General features: G+C 37.1%; 1 protein-coding gene across 1 annotated transcript in view; it reads right to left on the bottom strand.

Moving 5' to 3' along the window:
• The window catches only part of LOC145263806 (partner of bursicon-like), a 73,212-nt gene that overhangs the window by 9,837 nt on the left and 41,574 nt on the right, over positions 1-21,801 (bottom strand). Inside the window, exon 2 of the mRNA XM_080120871.1 lies at positions 14,480-14,745. Coding sequence (XP_079976997.1) covers positions 14,480-14,710 — 231 coding nt within the window. The 5' untranslated portion in view covers positions 14,711-14,745. The remainder of the gene's footprint in view (positions 1-14,479; positions 14,746-21,801) is intronic.

The following is a 21,801-nucleotide window of genomic DNA, read 5'->3' as shown; positions in this document are numbered from 1 at the left end:
GCGGGAAACGTATCAGGGGAGAGGACGTCAGCGCCGCCCTGCTCCCCGAGCAAAATTTGAACAAGGCGCAACCAGTAATAACCGTCTACGTAAACAGGATACCCTGCTCAGCACTTCTCGACTCAGGCTGTTCGCATACTATAGTGAGCACCAGGCTGTGTCCAAGTTGGACTAAGAGGAAGATCAAAGTCACCACGATAGGAGGCGAGACCCAGACATGCTGTGGAGCTGGAACTGTCAAGATCTACACGGACACCGGTGCAGCCACTAAGATCAATGTGCTCGTGACCCAAGGAAATCTCCTGGGGTTTGACCTGTTGCTCGGATACGATGCCATCAAGGCGCTGGGGGGAGTCGCAATTCATCGAGATGGAAAGGTGCGATTCTTAGAGGCCCCAGTGTGTGCAGCGCTCCATATCGATCGGCCGGATTTTACAGTGGACTACGACTCGCGCAAGAGGGCCTGGATTGCATCTTGGAAGTGGACCGAGGGAATGGCACCGACTAAACTCAAGAATGGGGTTGCAGAGTACCCTATACCCAGTGAGGCCCGAGCAGAATACGAAAGGGAACTAAAGGCGTGGATCCAAGATGGCTGGTTAATCCCCTACCCTGAGGACAAGCTTGGGCCTCCGAAGGGTCTAATACCCTTGATGGCAGTAGTCCAGCATAACAAGTCGAAAGTACGGCCCGTGCTGGACTATAGGGAGCTTAACAAGCATATTGAAGCCTACACTGCCGATGCTGACGTATGCGCCAGTAAGTTGAGGGAATGGCGTCAGAAAGGCACTAATGTCTCAATATTGGATTTACGAAAAGCCTATTTACAGGTGCGAGTTGATGAGACGTTGTGCCCGTTCCAGACAGTTTGGTTCCAGGGGCAGAGGTACTGCCTTACACGCCTTGGCTTCGGCCTAAATGTGGCACCACAGATCATGAAGACTATTGTCAACACAGTATTGTCCCAAGAAAAGCCCATGAGGGACTCAACGTCAGCTTACATTGATGACGTATACGTCAATGAAGATGTACAGTCTGCGTCGTGTGTCAAAGAAAAGTTGGCTCAGTTTGGTCTGGAATGCAAGAATCCCGAACGTTTAAGGGAAGGAGCACGTGTATTGGGATTGGATGTTTATGAAGAGGATGGCACCCTACAATGGAGGCGTGGCAGTGAAATTCCAAGCATCCCCAACCTCGTTACAAGGCGGACCGTTTTTTCTTGGTGTGGAAAACTTGTTGGTCACTTACCGGTCTGTGGCTGGCTCCGCACAGCTGTTGGTGTGATTAAACGCAGAGCAAATTTAACAACCACGGGTTGGGATAACATATCCGATGATGTCCTACTAACTCTGATGATTAAAGAGACACTGGAGAGAGTGAACAAGAAGGACCCTGCCTGTGGGCGGTGGTGTGTTAACGGAGACAACGTAGGTGTGTGGGTTGATGCCAGTTCTTTGGCGTTGGGAGTATCGTTGGAGCAAGGATGAAACGTGTTCGAGGATGCGTGTTGGCTGCGGCCCGTAACAGATTCTCAGCATATCAACCTGGCAGAGCTGGACGCTGTTGTAAAGGGGGTAAATCTGGCCCTGCAGTGGCAGTCTAAGAAGTTGACCTTGTACACAGATTCTCTCTGTGTCTACCACTGGGTGTCTGACACACTTTCAGGACGGACACGAGTCCGTACCAAGGCAGCAAGCGAAATGTTAATACGGAGAAGGCTAGACACGCTAAAAAACCTGGTATCTGAGTATGGGCTATCACTGAGCGTCACTCTGGTGCCATCACATTGTAATCGTGCTGACCAACTGACCCGTGTACCTCACAAATGGTATGAAGCCGCGAAGATGGGAATGGAGATTACTGCTCGATCTTGTGCAGTTGCAATCGACCCATGTCAAATACAAAAAATTCATGCACAGAGCGGACATCCGGGTATCAAGAGGACCCTTTATTTTGTGAGGCGTGCATACCCAGCAGTGACCAAGATGGATGTCAGACAGATCGTCAGAAATTGTGAGGCTTGCCAGTCTATTGATCCTGCACCAGAGCGATGGCAGAAGGGTCGCTTGGAAGTTGAGAGTGTGTGGCAGCGGCTGGCCATGGATATTACCCATTACAGTGGCAAGCCCTTTCTAACTCTCATTGATTGCGGGCCTACGAGATTTGCGGTGTGGCGGCAGATGACCAGACAGGATTCAGCAAATGTTGTTCGCCACCTATCATCCATTTTTTTTGAGCGAGGTGCGCCGGAAGAGCTCCTGACTGACAATGATGCAGCGTTTTGTAGCCAGCAAGTCCGGCAGTTGTTAGATGAGTGGGGCGTCCGTCTACGGTTGCGATGTGCGCATGTGCCATCAGGAAATGGCATTGCTGAAAGAAGCCATCGCAGCATCAAGAGAATTGCTGCCAGGAAGCGATGTACTATTGCGGAAGCAACATATTGGTACAACATTACGCCAAAGGACGGGACGTCCCCTTCAACCGCACCTGCGAATGCTATTTACACGTACCGAGTCGGAGTGAAGGGAATCAACACTACGCAGCCAACCGACAAGGGAACATATAACAGATATGAAGTGGGAGATCCAGTGTGGGTGCGGCCTCCAGGAAATCGGTGCACCGACAAGTTTAAGCGAGGACACATATCTGGAGTGATTAGCCAGCAGTCTGTTTTGGTCGATGGAACCCCACGACATGTGCGAGATCTTCGCCCAGCTACCGAGGTGCGTCATACAACTACAGAAGAAAGCAGTGAAGCGTCTAGCGATGAGCTGCCGATGCACAGATTCAGTGAGCCCCTTCCAGAGACTGATAGCGATACTTCATCTGATGAGGCGGAACCAGATCCAGAGCCCGAATCTGAAACAGTGAATGTACCTCTTCGCAGAAGCACACGCACTAAAAGGCCACCCCCCCAGTGCTCTCTATGTGATCATCAGATCAGGGGGGAGTGTAACGTGCATCCAGGAGATAAGCGCCCGCGTGTTTGCGTGTTGTGTGGGTACGTGGGAGAGACGGATGAGGGGAAAAAGACTTACCTCGAGACCAGCTCAGCGTTACCGACCAAAAATAGAAAAGAGGGACCAAGATGGCGACCGCCGTCTTTTGTAAAGTATGATGTCTCGCAAAGTCACACGAATTCTCGGAATATGCAAATTTAGCCGGGCCAGAACGACGATAAAAGCGGGTGAGGGGAAAGACGTGGGGCAGTGACGATTGAGTTGGCTGGGGAATCGTGTGGCTGTTGCTTCTTGTGCCGTGTTGAGGATATCTTACCGTGTTAAAGAGAGAGTCGGGCGCCATCTTTAATTTTTCCTTACATTTTTTTTCTTACAGTTTTCGCACAATCATCATCGATCATGTCTTGGGTCCAGTCTCGAGAGACAATGGATACCCTTTGTAAAGGTGGTTGTGAGTGTAATTGTGAAGCAAGGGGTTATGCAATCACGAAATCCACTTCCCCTGACATGGTACTGCTTGATTCCAGTAGTAAGAAATCAAAGACGACCGGAAACAATCCTGAGATAAGCAAAGAACACCGACAGCACTTGGTATTCCCACATAGTCACCCATTTTAGTACTGACCGGGTTCAACGTTGCTCAACTTCAGTGATCTAACAGGAACCGGTGTATCAACATATCGTATACTCATATCAAGGTATCAAATACTCATATATATATATATATATATATATATATATATATATATATATATATGATAATTGCAACGTCTTGTCAGACGAGTGCCACTCCCTCAGACACTTAAAGTCTATGAGTCCAAAAATGACTTTTCTTTTTTAGTCCTACAGGTGAATTCACACGCTCAAGCAGGCATGACACTGAACACGGTCATTGAGATCAATTATTACATGCTTCCAGCATTTCAACTTTTCCAGCACCACAGGACCATTTTTATAGATAAATGCCTGAGGGAGTATCTATGCACAGATGATATATATATATATACATACATATATATATATATATATATATATATATATATATATATATATAGTAATTTATATATATATATATATATATATATATATATATAGTAATTTGTATATATATATATATATAGTAATTTATATATATATATATATATATATATATATATATATATATATATATAGTAATTTATAAAATATATATGGCGATTAAGCTACACTGAATATTCGGCGTTTCATCCACTCTAGGATTCGTCAGGCTTATGCGCGAATAAGCCTGACGAATCCTAGAGTGGATGAAACGCCGAATATTCAGTGTAGTTTAATCGCCATATATATTTTATAAATTACTAACTAGCTCTGCCTACGTATTGAGCACTTTTGAAGTAAATACTTAAAGTTTATGCATAAATCCATACTTTCGTATATTAATTTTATGTGAGTAAATGAAGTAGTTATATATATATATATATATATATATATATATATATATATATATCATATATCAACAGTATCGTATAATCACATACACACACGCACACACACAAACACATACATATCATATATATATATATATATATATATATATATATATATATATCATGTAGCAACAGTATCGTATAATCATATTAATATAAACGTTACATACTTCAGATACCTATTACGTATAAATAGTTTTTATTTTTTCATTGCTTAATGGAAACAAAATATTATTCTAAGAGCAATTCAATTGGGAAAAATAAATTACGTGTTTGTTTATGTTTCGAAAAAAACAAAACAAAAACAAACCCCACGATCTTTGAGTGACGTCATATCCGGTGTTAAACGTGTTCATATAGTGTTCCATTTTCTTTGGATAACAAACCAGGATACACTTATTTAAAAAAGGTTAAGCATATGCATATCTCTCCCTCTGCTATTATATAAAAGGAATTTTATCTGTGTGTCTGTGAATTCGTTCCCTATGGACTCCAAAACAGCTGGGTTAATTTTTGTGAAATACTAAGGTACATTATGTGCCTGGCAGCGTTCTTAGATAGGCTTTGTATCGGAACATCTTCAATAAGTATCGATAATCGAAACAATTTGATGAAAGAAGGAACAAGCGATTTTGACTGAAGTTAACACCCTATAGAGCCTAACATCACAAGTGCATTTGAGAAGTTTTATTACCACACAAGCAGAAAGGTCCGACATATAAAATCAACAGTAGGTTCATTGATATGACAGGAGTGCATTTGAAATGAATATTTCTGTTTAACGCCCAATTTCACAATGATACATGACTTTTTATTTTAAACTTTTCAAGCCATTATCACCGCACAAGCAGTAATGTAAAGCATATAAAATCAACAGTAGGTTCTTTGATATGACTTGGGCGCGTTTGAAATGAATGTTTCTGTTTAGAGCGCAATTGAAGCATGATACTTGACATTTGCATTTTAAACTTTAATGCAAGCCATTGTATATAAGAATAATTTTAAAAAATCAGCAGTAGGTCTATAGAGTGCAATGTAGACTACAATATATTGTAAACTTAGGCATATGAAGCTTCCTCCAGGTGCACCATGATGGGTCCCCAAATAGAGTAGGTAATCAATCGGCTTGATTAAAAATTTTTTCATGACAATAAAAATATGGGAGTGTGAAACATTCGTTGATTGTCATTTGATCCCGGGCAACGTCGGGTCACCCTGTTAGTGTTTATATATTTGTATGTAAAAGATTTTGCGATAAACTAATTAACCAATCATTATGAATTTTAGAACACAGCTGCTAGATTTAAGTGATGGTATTATGGGATAAATTTAGTTTTACATGAAGTAGGCAAATTGGAGGTGGAAGCCTTCGTAAACATTTGGATCTTTTTGAATTTTGTAAAATCTTTACTTATATATAAAAGGCGTTTGTGTGTGTGTGTGTGTGTGTGTGTGTGAGAGAGAGAGAGAGAGATAGAGAGAGAGAGAGAGAGAGAGAGAGAGAGAGAGAGAGAGCGCGCGCGTGTGAGTTCGTTCCCTACGGACTCCGAAACAATTCAACCAATTTTTTTTTTTTGAAATTTCACTCAAATGTACTTTGTGTCTGTGAGTGTTCTTAGATAGGTTTTGTATCGGAATGCCTCCGATAAGTATCAAAAATCGGTAATCGGAAAAATTTGATCAAAGAAATAACAGTCCGATTTTGACCAAAATTAACACCCTTATACAGCCTAATATCAAAAGTACATTTGAGAAGTCTTATCAACGCACAAGCGGAAGGGCCCAACATATAAAATCAACAGTAGTTTCTTTGATAATGCAGGGGTGTTTTTGAAATGAATGTTTAAGTTTAGAGCACAATTGAACCATGATTTTATTATAAATTTTAATTCAAGCCATTATATATAAAAATAATTTTATAAAATCAAGAGTAGGTTCTCTACAGTGCAATGTGAACTACAGTGTATTATGAACTAAGTCATTGCCGGGAGGCATGTGAAGCTTTCTTCTGGTGTACGCGGTGGGTCCCCGACTAGAGCAGACAATTAATCGATTTGATTGTAAAAATGGCCGATTTCACCGATTTTGATGACAATGAAAGTATTGGAAGTATGGAACATTCGTTGATTCTCATTTTTAATTCTGGGCAACGTCCGGTATCCCTGCTAGTATTAATATACTAGTAAAAATATGCCACTCCTTCTTCGGGTGCATATTTTTCGCCAGGAAGGAAGGATTAGTAAATCGTCAAAGACCTTTATATAATACAAGGGGTGTGCAATAAGTAATGCCCCTGACCCACTTCCAGTTGTCTGATCTAGCTGAAATTTTGCGTGTGCAATGATTTATATCTCTACGGGTTATGTGGCAAATTACAGCTCTGAACTAATTGTGGTTTCTGTTTTACAGGTGTTTGCACTGAGTCAGGTGTGAAATAGAGCCTGTTGAATGTCGAGCAGTGATCCGGTTTTTGCATTTGAAAGGACACACACCACAGGAGACTTTTGATGAAATGAAAGAAACTTATGGTGATAATGCCCCATCATATGACCTTGTAAAACGCTGGCATCGTGAATTCAAACATGGCCAGAAGTCTGTGGAAACAGCTCCCAGACCATTGATGAGGCATCTGTCTGTCAAGTTGAGGCTGCCATTTTGGAAGATCGACGCCAAATAGCCCAAGATGTCAAGATTAGTACAGGGTCTGTGGAAACTATCATTCATGACCATTTGCATATGCATAAAGTGTCTGCCAGATGGATTCCCAGGTTGCTCACACCATTCCAGAAGCGAGAGCGTGTCGACTGCTCGAGGATGAATTTGGAGATGTGTCAAGAGGATGAGTCAAAGTTTTTGAAAAGACTGATTACATAGGATGAAACCTGGGTTCATCACTATGATCCAGAGACCAAAGCCCAGTGGAAGCACTTGGACTCACCACCTCCAAAGAATGCAAGGGTGCAGCCCTCCGCTGGCAAGGTCATGCTCACAGTCTTCTGGGAGCAGGACAGAGTAGTGATAACAGATTTTCTGGGAAAGGGTACTACAATTACACGAGCCTATTATGCTTCACTTTTGAGGAAATTAAGGGAAGCTATCAAAATCAAGAGGCGGGACAAGATCAGCAAAGGTACCTTCCTCCTGCAGGATAACACTCCGGTCCACAACTCGCATGTCACCAGATCAGAAGCACGGGCGTGTGGTAATGAAATTCTTCCCCATCCTCCCTACTCTCCTGACCTTGCACCCTCTGACTTTGACCTCTTCCCAGCCATGAAGTTATTTTTGAAAGGAAAGCGTTTCCGAGATGATGCAGCCTTGATTTCTGAAGTCACGTCGTGGTTGGAGAACCAACCTGGGGTGTTCTACAAAACAGTTTCCAGAGCTGCATGAAACGATGGGAGAAATGTATAACTATGGGTGGTTCCTATGTAGAGAAAGACTAATAACTGTGCCAAGTTTCGCTGCTCTACTGCTATGGGAAGTGGGTCAGGGGCATTACTTATTCACGCCCCTCGTACATAGTTAAAGCAAAATAAAATGTTTTTGACTACTAAAATAATTTTACACTTAATTGATAATGTTAACCTATTTATTTCTACTATATAAACGGCTATATGTCTGTCTGTCGGTCTGTCTGTCTCCATATTTTCAAACTCTATGTCCCCCGAAACTAAAAGGCGCAGAGCAGCGCTAGGGGCCTCAAATGATTGGATTTTTTTTTACGGGTTGTTCTTTTATGGGTCTTTAGCCAGTTAAAATTGTTTTTAAGGGTTAAAAAATGGGCAAAAATTGTACATTCATCTTAGTTTATTTTTAATTTTTAATCGGTTTATATGCATGTCACATGGGTCCTGATGGCCTTTTCCAGTTACTATGCTTAGAGTAGTTTACACAACTCGAACCTTTTTCTCTTCTTAAAATTTCCCATTAATATAATAAAATCCCATTAATATAATAAAATCTACTATTGAACGTAAAATTACTACATTTAATAGCGGTAAACATATTGGTCCATCACGTTGTCCCATTTATCTAAAATTACCATGGTTGGGTCCTGATGGCCTTCATATTGTTAAAAGGATTTCTTCTGCTACTCAACGATGTTTTCCAGCTACTATGCTTAGAGTAGTTTACACAACTCGAACCTTTTTCTCTTCTTTTCGTAAAGATGTTTTGCCAACCATTCAAAAGAACTCTGTTGTTTATAAATTCGTTTGTCAGTGTGGAGCTGACTACGTTGGCAAAACGTCCCAAAGATTAGAAATGAGAATATCCCAACATATCCCTCGGGATATTCGACTACACCAGGTTTCGAGAGCATCCGGGCACTCCCAGGCTCATGAGTCTGCCATCGGCGATCACCTGTTGAGTATAAATAGGTGTGCCGATCAATATTCCGATGGGTGGTTTTCTGTTTTATACAGTGCTAGGTCGAACTATCATCTCAATATCATTGAGGAGTTAGTTATTAACAACTCTCGACCTAGCCTGTGTAGACAAAAGATTCTTAGACATCAGTTGGAGATATTCATTGATTTAAAACCACCTGAACAGTGAGATTTTTTTTTTTTTTTTTTTTCTCTCCACTGTTCTTCCAACTGTAACCAAAATTCCCCTCTTCCCTCATTCGTTTTCTTAGTTTTTAATCTATCATTCTGACGTTTCCTCTTAGAGGGTCAGACGATAAGGCCTTAGGGAAAATTTTAATTTCACCTGCCCATTTCTTGTTTTTTTGGTATTTAAATTAAATTATGTTTCCTCTGATATTTCTCCTTCCATTCTGCTGTACCAAAAATTTACTTACATATTTTCGAGGTCGGTACAACTCACAATTTATCAAAACGTTAAACAAAGTTATACGTATTAAAAATAAGTTAATCGTTTTGAAGTGTAGGATGGAATTTCTTAAATCTTGCCGCCTAAATCATGTTGCTCCCGGTTATATCTGCCATCGTATTTCTAAAATTAAATGTAGAAATACATTGGCAGTTCAACGTGTTTTCCTACAAGATGAAATCCTGTTTAATTCTGATACATATAATTCGTTACGTAGTAAACACCTTTTTCTTTGGGCCATTGTTTGGAAAGAACTATCTTTCTTTGATAAACTCCGTTTTTCTAGGTTTTTATCCATCGGCGATAATTTTACCCGTATTAAATGTATTTCTTCTTATGATAAATATTTAAAAAATTTAATTACTAAGAAGTTTGGGATTATAACAAATTTGGATAAACATATATTTAATTATTCTTCTCATGTTTTGTCCACTACAGAAGAATTTGTTTTATCTGCTGGCTTACAATTTTGCATTCCTCCCCCTTCTGTTGATAAAATCTCAGTATTTAGTGAAATTGAATTATTGTATACTCAATTAAAATACCATTCGCCTATCTCTACTGATGAATTAACTAGTGTTAAAATTCAGTTGGGCGAATTAGGTCGGAGGTTTTCTGCCATAAATACTAAATCTAGTGATTTTGTTTGGCAGAAAAATCATTTTGAAGCTGCAAAATTAATTAGGTCTAATCCCGACATTTACCTTTCTCGCCCGGATAAAGGATCGGGCGTTGTTATACTTAACAAAACGGATTATATCTCCAAAATGTTACAAATCTTGGACGATAAAAGTAAGTTTCTCCGTTTGGGTGATTTATGCCATGATGATACTTTTCGTATGGAAATAAAAATCCAGAAAAGATTTCTTCAACTTCATAAAAGCGGATTTATTTCTAAGGAGATTTATGATAGAATCCGACCCATCGGTTCTCAAAGGCCTAGAATGTACGGTTTACCCAAGGTCCATAAACCCAACATTCCTTTGCGACCCATTTTATCTATGTTGGGTTCTGCACAACACGATCTTGGTAAATGGCTAGTTGACCTTCTTAAACCTGTGCTTTCTTTTTATTCGGTCCATTGTATCTCTGATTCTTTTCAATTCGTATCTCAGATACAAAAATTACCTTTATCTAAAAATACCGAGTTCTTAGCTTCCTTTGATATTAATAGTCTTTATACTAATATACCTTTGGATGAAACCATTGGTATTTGTGCTGACTATCTATACCGTGGCCCCTTAAAATCTCCACAATTTCCTGAACGAATTTTTGTTGAACTAATGGAACTTGCTACTAAATCAGTCTCCTTTAGTTTCAACAACATTATGTACCGTCAAATTGATGGGATATCAATGGGTAGCCCTCTTGGTCCTTCGTTAGCCAACATTTTCGTTGGATTTTTGGAAAACGAATTATTTTCCAAAATTATTAAGCCAGCATTCTACACAGGCTACGTTGATGATACTTTTGCATGCTTTCCCTCTCGGAGCGAAGCTAAACAGTTTCTTCGTCTTCTTTGCAACCTGCATCCATCTTTACAATTTACTATGGAGGTTGAAGACTGTAGCTCTCTCCCATTCCTCGACGTTCGTGTTTCTAAAGTTGGTACTACGTTTGAGACCTCTGTTTATAGAAAACCTACATTTACAGGGCTCTATCTTAATTGGTTTTCTTTTGCCCCTCAGTCTAGAAAAATAAACCTCATTAGCGCTCTTACGCATCGTGCACTTATGATTTGTTCACCAAACCGTCTTGATACGGAACTTGGTGAAATTACAACTATTTTTCTTAATAATGGATATCCCATTAATATAATAAAATCTACTATTGAACGTAAAATTACTACATTTAATAGCGGTAAACATATTGGTCCATCACGTTGTCCCATTTATCTAAAATTACCATGGTTGGGTCCTGATGGCCTTCATATTGTTAAAAGGATTTCTTCTGCTACTCAACGATGTTTTCCAGCTACTATGCTTAGAGTAGTTTACACAACTCGAACCTTTTTCTCTTCTTTTCGTAAAGATGTTTTGCCAACCATTCAAAAGAACTCTGTTGTTTATAAATTCGTTTGTCAGTGTGGAGCTGACTACGTTGGCAAAACGTCCCAAAGATTAGAAATGAGAATATCCCAACATATCCCTCGGGATATTCGACTACACCAGGTTTCGAGAGCATCCGGGCACTCCCAGGCTCATGAGTCTGCCATCGGCGATCACCTGTTGAGTATAAATAGGTGTGCCGATCAATATTCCGATGGGTGGTTTTCTGTTTTATACAGTGCTAGGTCGAACTATCATCTCAATATCATTGAGGCGTTAGTTATTAACAACTCTCGACCTAGCCTGTGTAGACAAAAGATTCTTAGACATCAGTTGGAGATATTCATTGATTTAAAACCACCTGAACAGTGAGATTTTTTTTTTTTTTTTTTTTTCTCCACTGTTCTTCCAACTGTAACCAAAATTCCCCTCTTCCCTCATTCGTTTTCTTAGTTTTTAATCTATCATTCTGACGTTTCCTCTTAGAGGGTCAGACGATAAGGCCCTAGGGAAAATTTTAATTTCACCTGCCCATTTCTTGTTTTTTTGGTATTTAAATTAAATTATGTTTCCTCTGAAATATATATATATATATATATTTATGACTTTTTCATTTAATCACATAAAATAATATACAAAAATATAATTTTATGCGTAAATTTTCAGTATTTACTTCAACAGTGCTCAATACAAATGTAGAGCTAGGTAGTAAGTTATAAAATATATATATGGCAATTAAGCTACACAGAATATTCTGCGTTTCATTCGTAAGTCTGACGAATTCTCACGAGAATGAAACGCGGAATATACTGGGTAGCTTAATTGCCATATATATTTTTTATAACTTACTATATATATATAAAGCTGAACGTCTGTGTGTGTGTTTGGTCACGAATAGGCTCTTATATGGTTGAATATTATAGAAAACTGATCACATATAATGATAGAAGATGTATCGAGACACAGGAATGGGTATGTTTGATCTGGCATAATGATGATTCATTAAAATTGTGAGGTCCGCGTATGCGCCTGGTCCACAAAGTATGGAAATAAAAAATTAAAAGAAAAACGTTTACAAATGTTTTTGATATAGATGTACATAATAATACTTTGATAAGTATGTTTTAACTTAAATAGGGGTGGTATAATAAAATTGTGGGGTTTGTGTTCGCGCCTGGCCTCCATAGAATGGAAATAGGCACAGACTTTAATAAAGACTTTTCATATTTATCTGCGTAAGTATACTTTGATAATTATGTTTCAGTTTGAAGAAATATTGATAATTATGTTTCAGTTTGAATAATAAAATTATGGAGTGTTCGTTCGCGCCTGACCTCCGTAGAATGGAAATATGTCACAAAGTTTAACAAGGTTTTTTAATATAGATCCACAGACTATTGTGATAAGTGTTTTAGTGTGAACACGTATGATATAATAAATTATGGGGTTTATTTATTTTATTTTTACTTTCATCATATTTTGCTTTGGTTTTAATACCCCCTAATTCGACGCTATCTCTTTACGGCCATTCTTTTCATAACCTATCATACTTTCATAAATCAGAGTCCATTTTCTGTAGGCTGTTTTTGAACCCAGTCAACGACGGGTACTTTTGTATTGTCATAGGAGAACATATTCTCTCCTATGATTGGATTAAGAAATATATAAATATTTCTTATAATATATAAATATGTTTATTGATATATTAATTAAAACATAAATACGTTTCTAGAATGTCGTTATTCATAAAAATAAATAATAATCGGCGTCTATAAATATAAAAAGGCGTAGAACGCCTTTTTGTTCCTTTTTTGAGTCTCTAGAAGGTTCCAGGAAGTTCCTTTTAAAACTCATATAAAAGAAACACTATTGGTGGGTAAAGTCAGTTCGTGACATATTTTGGGATGCAAAAAGAGGCAACCAACGTCCGAATTCCGGCTTCCACATAAGGCCGTAAGAACAAAAACCTCACTGAAGAACTGGCTGTCTGGATTCTGGTAAAGTTTTTATTTATTCTTTGAGTTTGTTGACCGAAACACATATACATATAAAAATACACTAAACAAAACATTTCAAAACAATACATTAAGAATTACGATCTTTATGATCTAAGGGAGACAATTTATTAGCGAGTTGTCGCCCTTCAAACATGGTAATCTTTTCTTTTGTTTTTTCTTGTTAATTTATTTTTAAATAAATTTCTTTTTCGTTAAATCTTTTTCTTTTGTTTTAATTTTATTACATGTGGGTGCTGATAAATCCCTAGACCATACGAGCTATGATCGGCACACATATGTAATATGTGTATATATATATATATATATATATATATATATATATATATATATATATATATATATATATATATATATATATAGTCTAAAGAAGCTTTGAATAAAAAAATGCAAAAATAAAAATAAAGAATGCCGTTTAAATTCCCGGATGGAAAAAATATATTAACTTTAACCTATCGCAGACTTAGCACCTACATAATCCTACTTTTAAAATGTTTATAATGACCAAAGAGAATTCATTTATATAAGAATGAAGAAAAAAAAGCCTTTACTAAAATTGTTAGAGATAGGCTTCTCACTTGCATAAGCCGATTTCGCAAAAGTCTTCAATTTTAAAACAGAATTTAACTACATAAGGATGAAAAGAGAAAACCTTAACTAAAGATTTGTAAATAGAAAACGGGGATCATCAGCTGCTTACCATGAAGCTGTTTCGGAGATTTAAAAACAGGATACCTGTTAAATACATGGCTCTCCAGTGGATAATACAACTTCCCCAATAAAAAAAAAATGTAAAATAGTACGGTTACTATTTTTTACTAATATATGAAAAAAATATAGATAAATAAAATATAAAAATATAAAAAAATAAACTATTAATAAGTAAGTTTCAGATCCGTTGTGCGACATGTTAACTAGCATATAAATGCTATGAGAATAAAAAGGCATGAAAGCTTAAGTACCTTAGGTACCAGAAAGGCAAATTGATAAGAGGAAGGAAACCTAGCCATACATATCGAAAAACCCAATATATCGTAAGAAAGAAGCTTTTAATAATATATATATATATATATATATATATATAATTTTGGTTATAAAACTAGTGAACGTGACATTGGCGGCGTGCATTAGCACCCGCTTATACAACTTACCTTTCTAAATCCTCTGGGGTCAATGACGCTGGGTGACTCGTACGACCAACAGGTACCTTCACATTTATTGAGGGTCAACTGCACCCCGCAGCGCACGGCCAATTGTCGTCCTCCGTGTTCCACATTTAAGAATTTGTTTACTCGGATCTCAGAACCGAGGGTTTCACAGTCTTGACTTGTCGCGTAACGAACGGCCAGGAATAAGATTGACGCGAGAGGAATCAGATGCATGGTCACTTCGTCGAAGAGTAGAAGAAAAATGCCAACTGGAAAAAAAAACGAACAAAAACATTCAAAGAAACAGTTTGTTTACGAACACATCATATGCAACAGCGTTCATCGATAATTAACTGGAATATGAGAATATAAACGAATGTATGTATAAAAAACACTTTATTTTATTTGGTTCATTGATTACACGTGAATGAAAACGTTACAAGACAACTTCATAGCTTCAAATGAAAACGTCTTTCATATATCCTCCTGGACAGGGTGTCGCCGTGCACTTACATCGTGGTTTATATTTTGTTACACCGGCCATTTTTTTTCATTTGTGAACAATCTCATTTCTCTATGAAAATAAATAGCAGAGACTTTGATTCCTTTCACTTCTGTTCGACTCGAAAAAAACAGTTATTTGCCATCAGGCGGTGTATATGAGATTGTTCACAAATGAAAAAAATGGACGCAGTAGCAAAATATAAACCACGACAAGGGTTCAAAAGAGAATTGCGAATTGTCATCTAAGCTTTAGCCTCTGTCTCATCGACGAAATGTTGCATCCCACTGCATGTTCTACAAGTATTTTAATAGTGGGTGCTCCGACGAACTACAAGCCCTTGTACCCTCTCAACATAAATACCTTCGACAAACCCAACAAGCAGCAAAATTCCACACCTTCACAGTAGAGATCCCTAGATGTAAGAAGGCCTTCTACTCTAATAGACGTTCTTGGCCTTTGAGCCAAAATCAAAGTGTAATATCAGTTCTTCAGATACTACCCGTCAATTTCTTGCTCTCTCTCAGTGGAGAAATCCTTCACGACTGAGACAATTTTAATTTTTATTCCTTTTCTCCGCGTTAAAAAACGACCCTGGTGTCTAGCTCTATCACGTGGGGAGGCATTGTTAATAGGTACTCTAATATTTGTATATACGCATCACTTAAATCAATTTTTTTCCTCGTTAAGTTTAGCGAATATCGCTATTATGGGCTAAGCATAGTTCAACCCCGTTTAGAAATCTGCACAAACATTAATTTCTGTTGCAATACTTTTGATATAATAAATGCGTATAATTACAAGAAAATTGGAATACTTATAGACAATGGCGATAAGAACTAACCAATCAAATTAAGCCACGTTCTGCTAGCAACCAATCAGCAAGCAGAATTGCTCCATAAAAATTAAATCTTGTAGCATTCCAGCACATAATTTGTTCGTGTTAACACGAGAAGGATCTTTTGCTCTTTGCCTACAAAATTTTAAAGTCCGAGACTTATATGGAACAGCTGCCCATAGCTATGCACAACAGTGAATGGTGCTGAAATCAAACATGGCTTTCAATTAAAAATTTTCCCTTGCTTTATCTCTTAATGTAAACTATAGGTTAAGCTCGATCGTTATATTTTCGATAATACTTCCATTAAAATTTATTTTTTTATTTAATTACTTGTTGATCTAATTTAATGACGCAAATAGAGCATTTCCTTTTTGAAAACATGTTGAATATTTGGTATTGATTCAAACATGGCAATCGTTTTTTTTACATCTTCCCAGTCCACCAGAGAAAACTCCTGAAAAGGTTTCTTTTAATTCTTTACTTAGTCTCTTTGTTTCAGCATTTACAGTTTCAATAAAAGTTTAAAATAATTGAAATTTCTCTGTCCAGTTCGTCCAAATTTCTGAGTTAAACAGAAACATTCCCGAGTTGACAAGATGCACCTGAAGAAGGTCGGAGGTGACATCGAACGAAACGTTGTGAAAATCACGCTCAAGATGAGAACAGTAGTCCGATTAATCCAAATAATACGAGTAACCAATCCTCACCCCCCAATTCAGAAACATCATATGTAACTTTATAACTCAACGCCTTTATCCATTACGCAACGTGTCCACGATTAGAATAGTTTGTTCCAAAACATTTACGTGTTTCTGATTTAACTTATGAACAATCTACGCATCTCTTATCTTTTTTTTTCGTAGTCGGATAATTTAGATTACAAAACTGGCTGACAGAACAAGAGCATGATACTCCTGTGAAGTAAGTAAAGAGTTCCGTTTGAAATTCCGACCAAAATTCCAGAGTTCGACAGGAAATATTTCCGGGTTCAGCAAGATATACCCGAAGAAGGTCGGAGGTTACACTGACTGAAACGTTGTGAAAATGACACTCAAGATGAGAACAGTAGTCCAAAGAATCCAAATGACACGAATAACCAATCCTTATCTAAAAAATTCAGAAACGTAATGTGGGACGAAATGATGAAAAATGGACTTTTTGGTTACAAACATGGATAAATAAAGACCTGGTCAGAGATAGATTACTTTGGAAATCAATTTCTGCCCAACACATGCCAACGTGTCAAATGGACATGATGATGATGATGATGATGATGATGATGATGATGATGATGATGATGAAGAATAAGAAGATGACTCTAAAATGAAGTGCATTTCAGAAACAATAGAAGGATGTTGGGATAGGGGTGAGGGATAAAAAAAGGTTCTGATTGCTCCACAGAGATCACGTGTTCTGAGAGAGTGGCATTTTGAAATAGTCAACAATTAAATAAAATCAGTTAGGAAATGGTATCGGAAGCCTGCGTGGACACTCCTGTCATCGAGCGGTCGAAAAAGTAGATGTCAATCAGTTTCCTGTTATTTGTGTGTAATTGAACCGATTAGAAATTAATAATAATTTGCAGAATTGAATAAAATCATATTACAAATATTTAACGCCGTTCGTATCCATTTCATCCCAAGCCATAAAGTTTGTCCATTGCGGAAAAAGATGGTAGGCGATACTTCACGTAATAAAATCACTGGAACAAAGAAGAATCACCAAATAAAAGAGTAAATAAAAAAAGAAGAGTTTGAGTTTAGTCACGGAAGTGAATAGACGTGCTTCACGCCAGGAAGCGAGGCTGTGAAGAACAAACATGTAGACGTGAAATGCAGACTCCCGTGAAGACTATGTGAACAGCTGAAATAAATTTATATTTTAAAATATAGTGTTGTTCTGTGGTTTCACAAAAGAAGGAAGACCAGATGTCTCAATCAGTTATGGTGTTGGTCATTTAATGTCTAATCACGGAGCTCAGCAGTGAAGATAGAAGAACTCTTGAAGAAAGAAAAGGTATGAAGCATATATTATTCTTCTTATAAAATATGAAACCTTCATGTAAATATGAACTGTAATATATACCCCTGTGATAACTCTGATAAAACATGACCCAGTTTATACGTCGATATCTTATCCTCTGTCTAAACAACAATACATAAAATGTATATGTTTATAAAGGGTGTCGTTATAAGAACACTATCTCTCACCCTGACTATGTAATATAACTGCTTTAATATCTCTCGCCCACTATGTACCATAACTGTTTTGGTGCCGATGCACCACATTATATAACACAATTATTGATATAACATATAAAGTTATCTTGTCAGATTAAAAAAAAATTGTTGCAGATTAAATCCCTACGAATAAAGACTCAGTACATTAGCTAGTTTGCATGATTAATCCAAAATGAAAGAATAATAAAAAATAATAGAATTTACGAGAAGTAAAATATTTTAAAGCCAGTTTAAAATATTTACAATACGAAGTTAGTTTTTTTTTACAATAAAAGATCATTGTATTAAAAAAGTGTTTTCATAAGCTAAAGTAAATTTTTTAACAATATGCAAAAGAATGAACCTTTTTACATAAGAGAGAACAAAGAAATGGTTTGGATATATACACGTAAACACCAGTCAGAGGGTTAGGAGAGTCAGATAGAGTTCGAGCTTCCGAAGAGATTAGCTAGGAAAAAATTGTCTTTTGCGACCCGGGAGCTTTAAAAAGCACATTCAATAATGCTGTAGAAACATAGAGAAACGTTGCAAACTTCGATAAAGATACCGGAATAACATGAAAATGAACTATAAAAATAATACAGAAGGTGTCTTCGTGTACTACTTTGCATGCAAGCAAATCGACGACGATCGGAAGGAACAAAGGCAACAATATAAGAAGATATGTCTCGTTTTTTTCTGTTCTCCATGCAGACACGGATATGGTTATTTTGAATGTGTAAACGAATACACACGTGCCCAGACAGAAGACGAACAGACGCCGTCTTTTATACATCCATTTCTAGAGACACGCTTGATATCTGTATATACACAGCTACATCCAGTTTACAACTTTTACACGTTCATATAAAAACGTTTATGTATACACCCAGCTCTACAACAATTTGACCTAAATAGCATTTAAGCTGACAAAGAAACATTTTTAGATTAGCCAATTTTCATTTGTTATTGTTGTATCATGTTACTGGAAATACTAATAATGACCTACTTTTCTACAATTTATTTTAAAATGACTGATAATATGAATCACTTTTAAATAATCGCCCCCGCAACCACCTGCTAGACACGGTCGCAAAGAGTAGCCACTTACGTTCAAAGTGGCAATTTGCTTTGTTTTTAAGCGAAAAGAGTAAAATAATCAGAACCACTTGACTAGAAAAAATACGAAACTAACTGCATAAACTTTAGCCTTTACTGTTCGCACTCTTGTTTTAAAACTAAAATCTATAGATCACCCCCCCCACCAAGTGTGTTTTTACGTTTGAGAAAAATATCTGCACGTCAAACATATGCTTCTTACGGTACAAAATAACAATTTTTTTTTACAATATTAGCAGGCCTACCCGGCATTGCCCGGGACCGTATAAACAACGAGAAAATTGATGTCGATTTTGAGCATATTTGTTATTCTTAGGATAGAGGAATTTTTTAATGTCTATGTATCATTTGCAAAAGAATATTTTACCTACCCCGGGACAGGTATTACACATGTATGAAACAATTGTACCTTTCCTAGGATAGGGAATTTACCCCCCCATATATATATATATATATATATATATATATATATATATATATATATATATATATATATATATATATATATATATACGAGATAAGTCACAGATTAAAAATCAAGTGAAATATCCTGTTAGGATTTTGGATCTCATCTACCAAAACACATTAAAATCTCCGACGAAGACGGCTGCTTCGTATACCCTTCGGAATATCAGTATGGAGCAACCTTACATTTTTGTCATATAGGATTGCTGGCTTCTCGCCCCGGACCACTATTCCTCCGACCTGGTAATAATACCCTGGAAAATATTGAATTCATTCCGATAATGGACTGCTCAGGTTCTATGAAATTCCTTTTCCTATAACTATTATTCACCATTCAAATAACATTTTCAATATATGTGCTGAAAAGCAAAATACGTGTTTATTCACAGCTGAACATTTTGCTAATTGCATTTCATTTCCTGTCCCTACCAACTTCTTCAGATGTTTATCCATTAGAATTTTACAACAAAAGGTATATTTTAACATGTCTTATGGTCTTCAGATAACACCAAAAGATCGAGGAAGTGAGGAGGCATGGCTTTGGAAATCTTTTTACCCGAATACGATGTTCAGCATGTTAAAAATATACATTTTGTTGTAAAATCTAATGGATAAACATCTGAAGAAATTGGTGGAGGCAGGATATTTTTATGGAAAAATAAATCGTAAAATTGCCTACCCACTAATGAAACAGCTGTAATGGAAAATATCCAGGAAATAAACGAAGGCTATAAAAAGAAAACGTGAGTCTTTGAATTTTAAACAAAATTTTACACTATATATATATATATATATATATATATATATATATATATATATATATATATGTGTGTGTGTGTGTGTATGTGTGTGAGTTTGTCGTGTTCCATGTCTATTTTTATACGTCACTTCCGCTTTCGTTCATTGTACGTATTTACTGTTTCATAAATAGCTTCTTTCCATTTTATACAAATTTTTCTGTTTTCCCTTTTTATTTCTGCTTTCGTATGTCTTCATTCTTCACATTATTAAATGCAGCGTTTATTCTGGTTGCCATTGATAAGGACCACCCCTGTCCCTTCCTTCACTTCTCTGGCTTCCGGTACGAACGATCGCCATTGTTTGTCGGGCATTGCCAGTCTTTTCGAATTCCCGGTGGTCAATTCACTTTTTTAAGCCGACTTCGTTTTTATCTTCGCGCAGAGATAGCTTTACACATGCGCTGTTCATAACAAGTCAAAGGTACGTCCTCGGCAATTACTACAGCAGAGTCTGGGCCATATTGAAGCTAGGTGGCATTTTTTTTGTGTGGCTGAAGTACAGTACTGTGTAGTTCTAGGAAGTCCCCAAACAGAAGTTTTTCTCTCATTTTTTAAGAAAGGTTTAATTTATTGATTATTACTTTCCGCACTCTTAACGAGGACTATGAATGAGGTTACCCGAACATTTCTGTAAGCTAGAATGTTCTTCCTAGGCACTGACTCTTCAATCCCAACCGGCGTCATCTCGTTTCTAAGTTGCGTGTCACTCTTACGTTCGATACACCTTATCATACATAGGTTCATGCAAAATTTCAGCTAGATTGGCCCAGTAGTTTCCGAGAAAATTTCAAGAGTAAATGTGATATTTTGGTAACTAATTCCTATTAGTCCTTATTAATTTCTGTGTATCAAATGGATACCATAGATGAAGATCTACCTAAGGTTTCATTTTTTTGTGTTGTACGCAAGACTTTAGTATTTCGTAATTTTTTCTCTCTTAGCCCTGTTGAACGCATTATCATTGGGGGACACTAACTTCTACTAAGGTTGCTTCTTTCTTTTTCTTGTCCCATATCACTATGTCAGGTTTAATGGCTACGTTTTCTAGGCATGTAAACGTAGGAATCGGATAATCTTAGTAAATACTCTCTCTCTCTCTCTCTCTCTCTCTCTCTCTCTCTTTAATTTTCTTATTATTTTAGACTAGCTGGGGCTGGGGCATCTTACCGGATGTTAGACAGTCACCTGCTATCTCAGACATTAAAACCGAAAAAATTGTTTTTAGATTCTATTTGTCGCTCTAAATGCATTTGTTGCCAGGTAGTTTTTTTAAAATTATTTTTCATGAGTCTAATTGTTTCTATAATTACTGGGATGATGAAAATCTTCCTAAGATACCAGGCAATCGAATGAGAGTTTCACAGGCGTGCAGTTCTAAG

This window comes from Euprymna scolopes, chromosome 39, assembly GCF_053919585.1.
Source record: "Euprymna scolopes isolate OS-2025 chromosome 39, ASM5391958v1, whole genome shotgun sequence".
In the NCBI taxonomy this organism is placed as follows: Eukaryota; Metazoa; Mollusca; class Cephalopoda; order Sepiida; family Sepiolidae; genus Euprymna; species Euprymna scolopes.
This window is presented reverse-complemented; position numbering and strand designations above follow the sequence as displayed.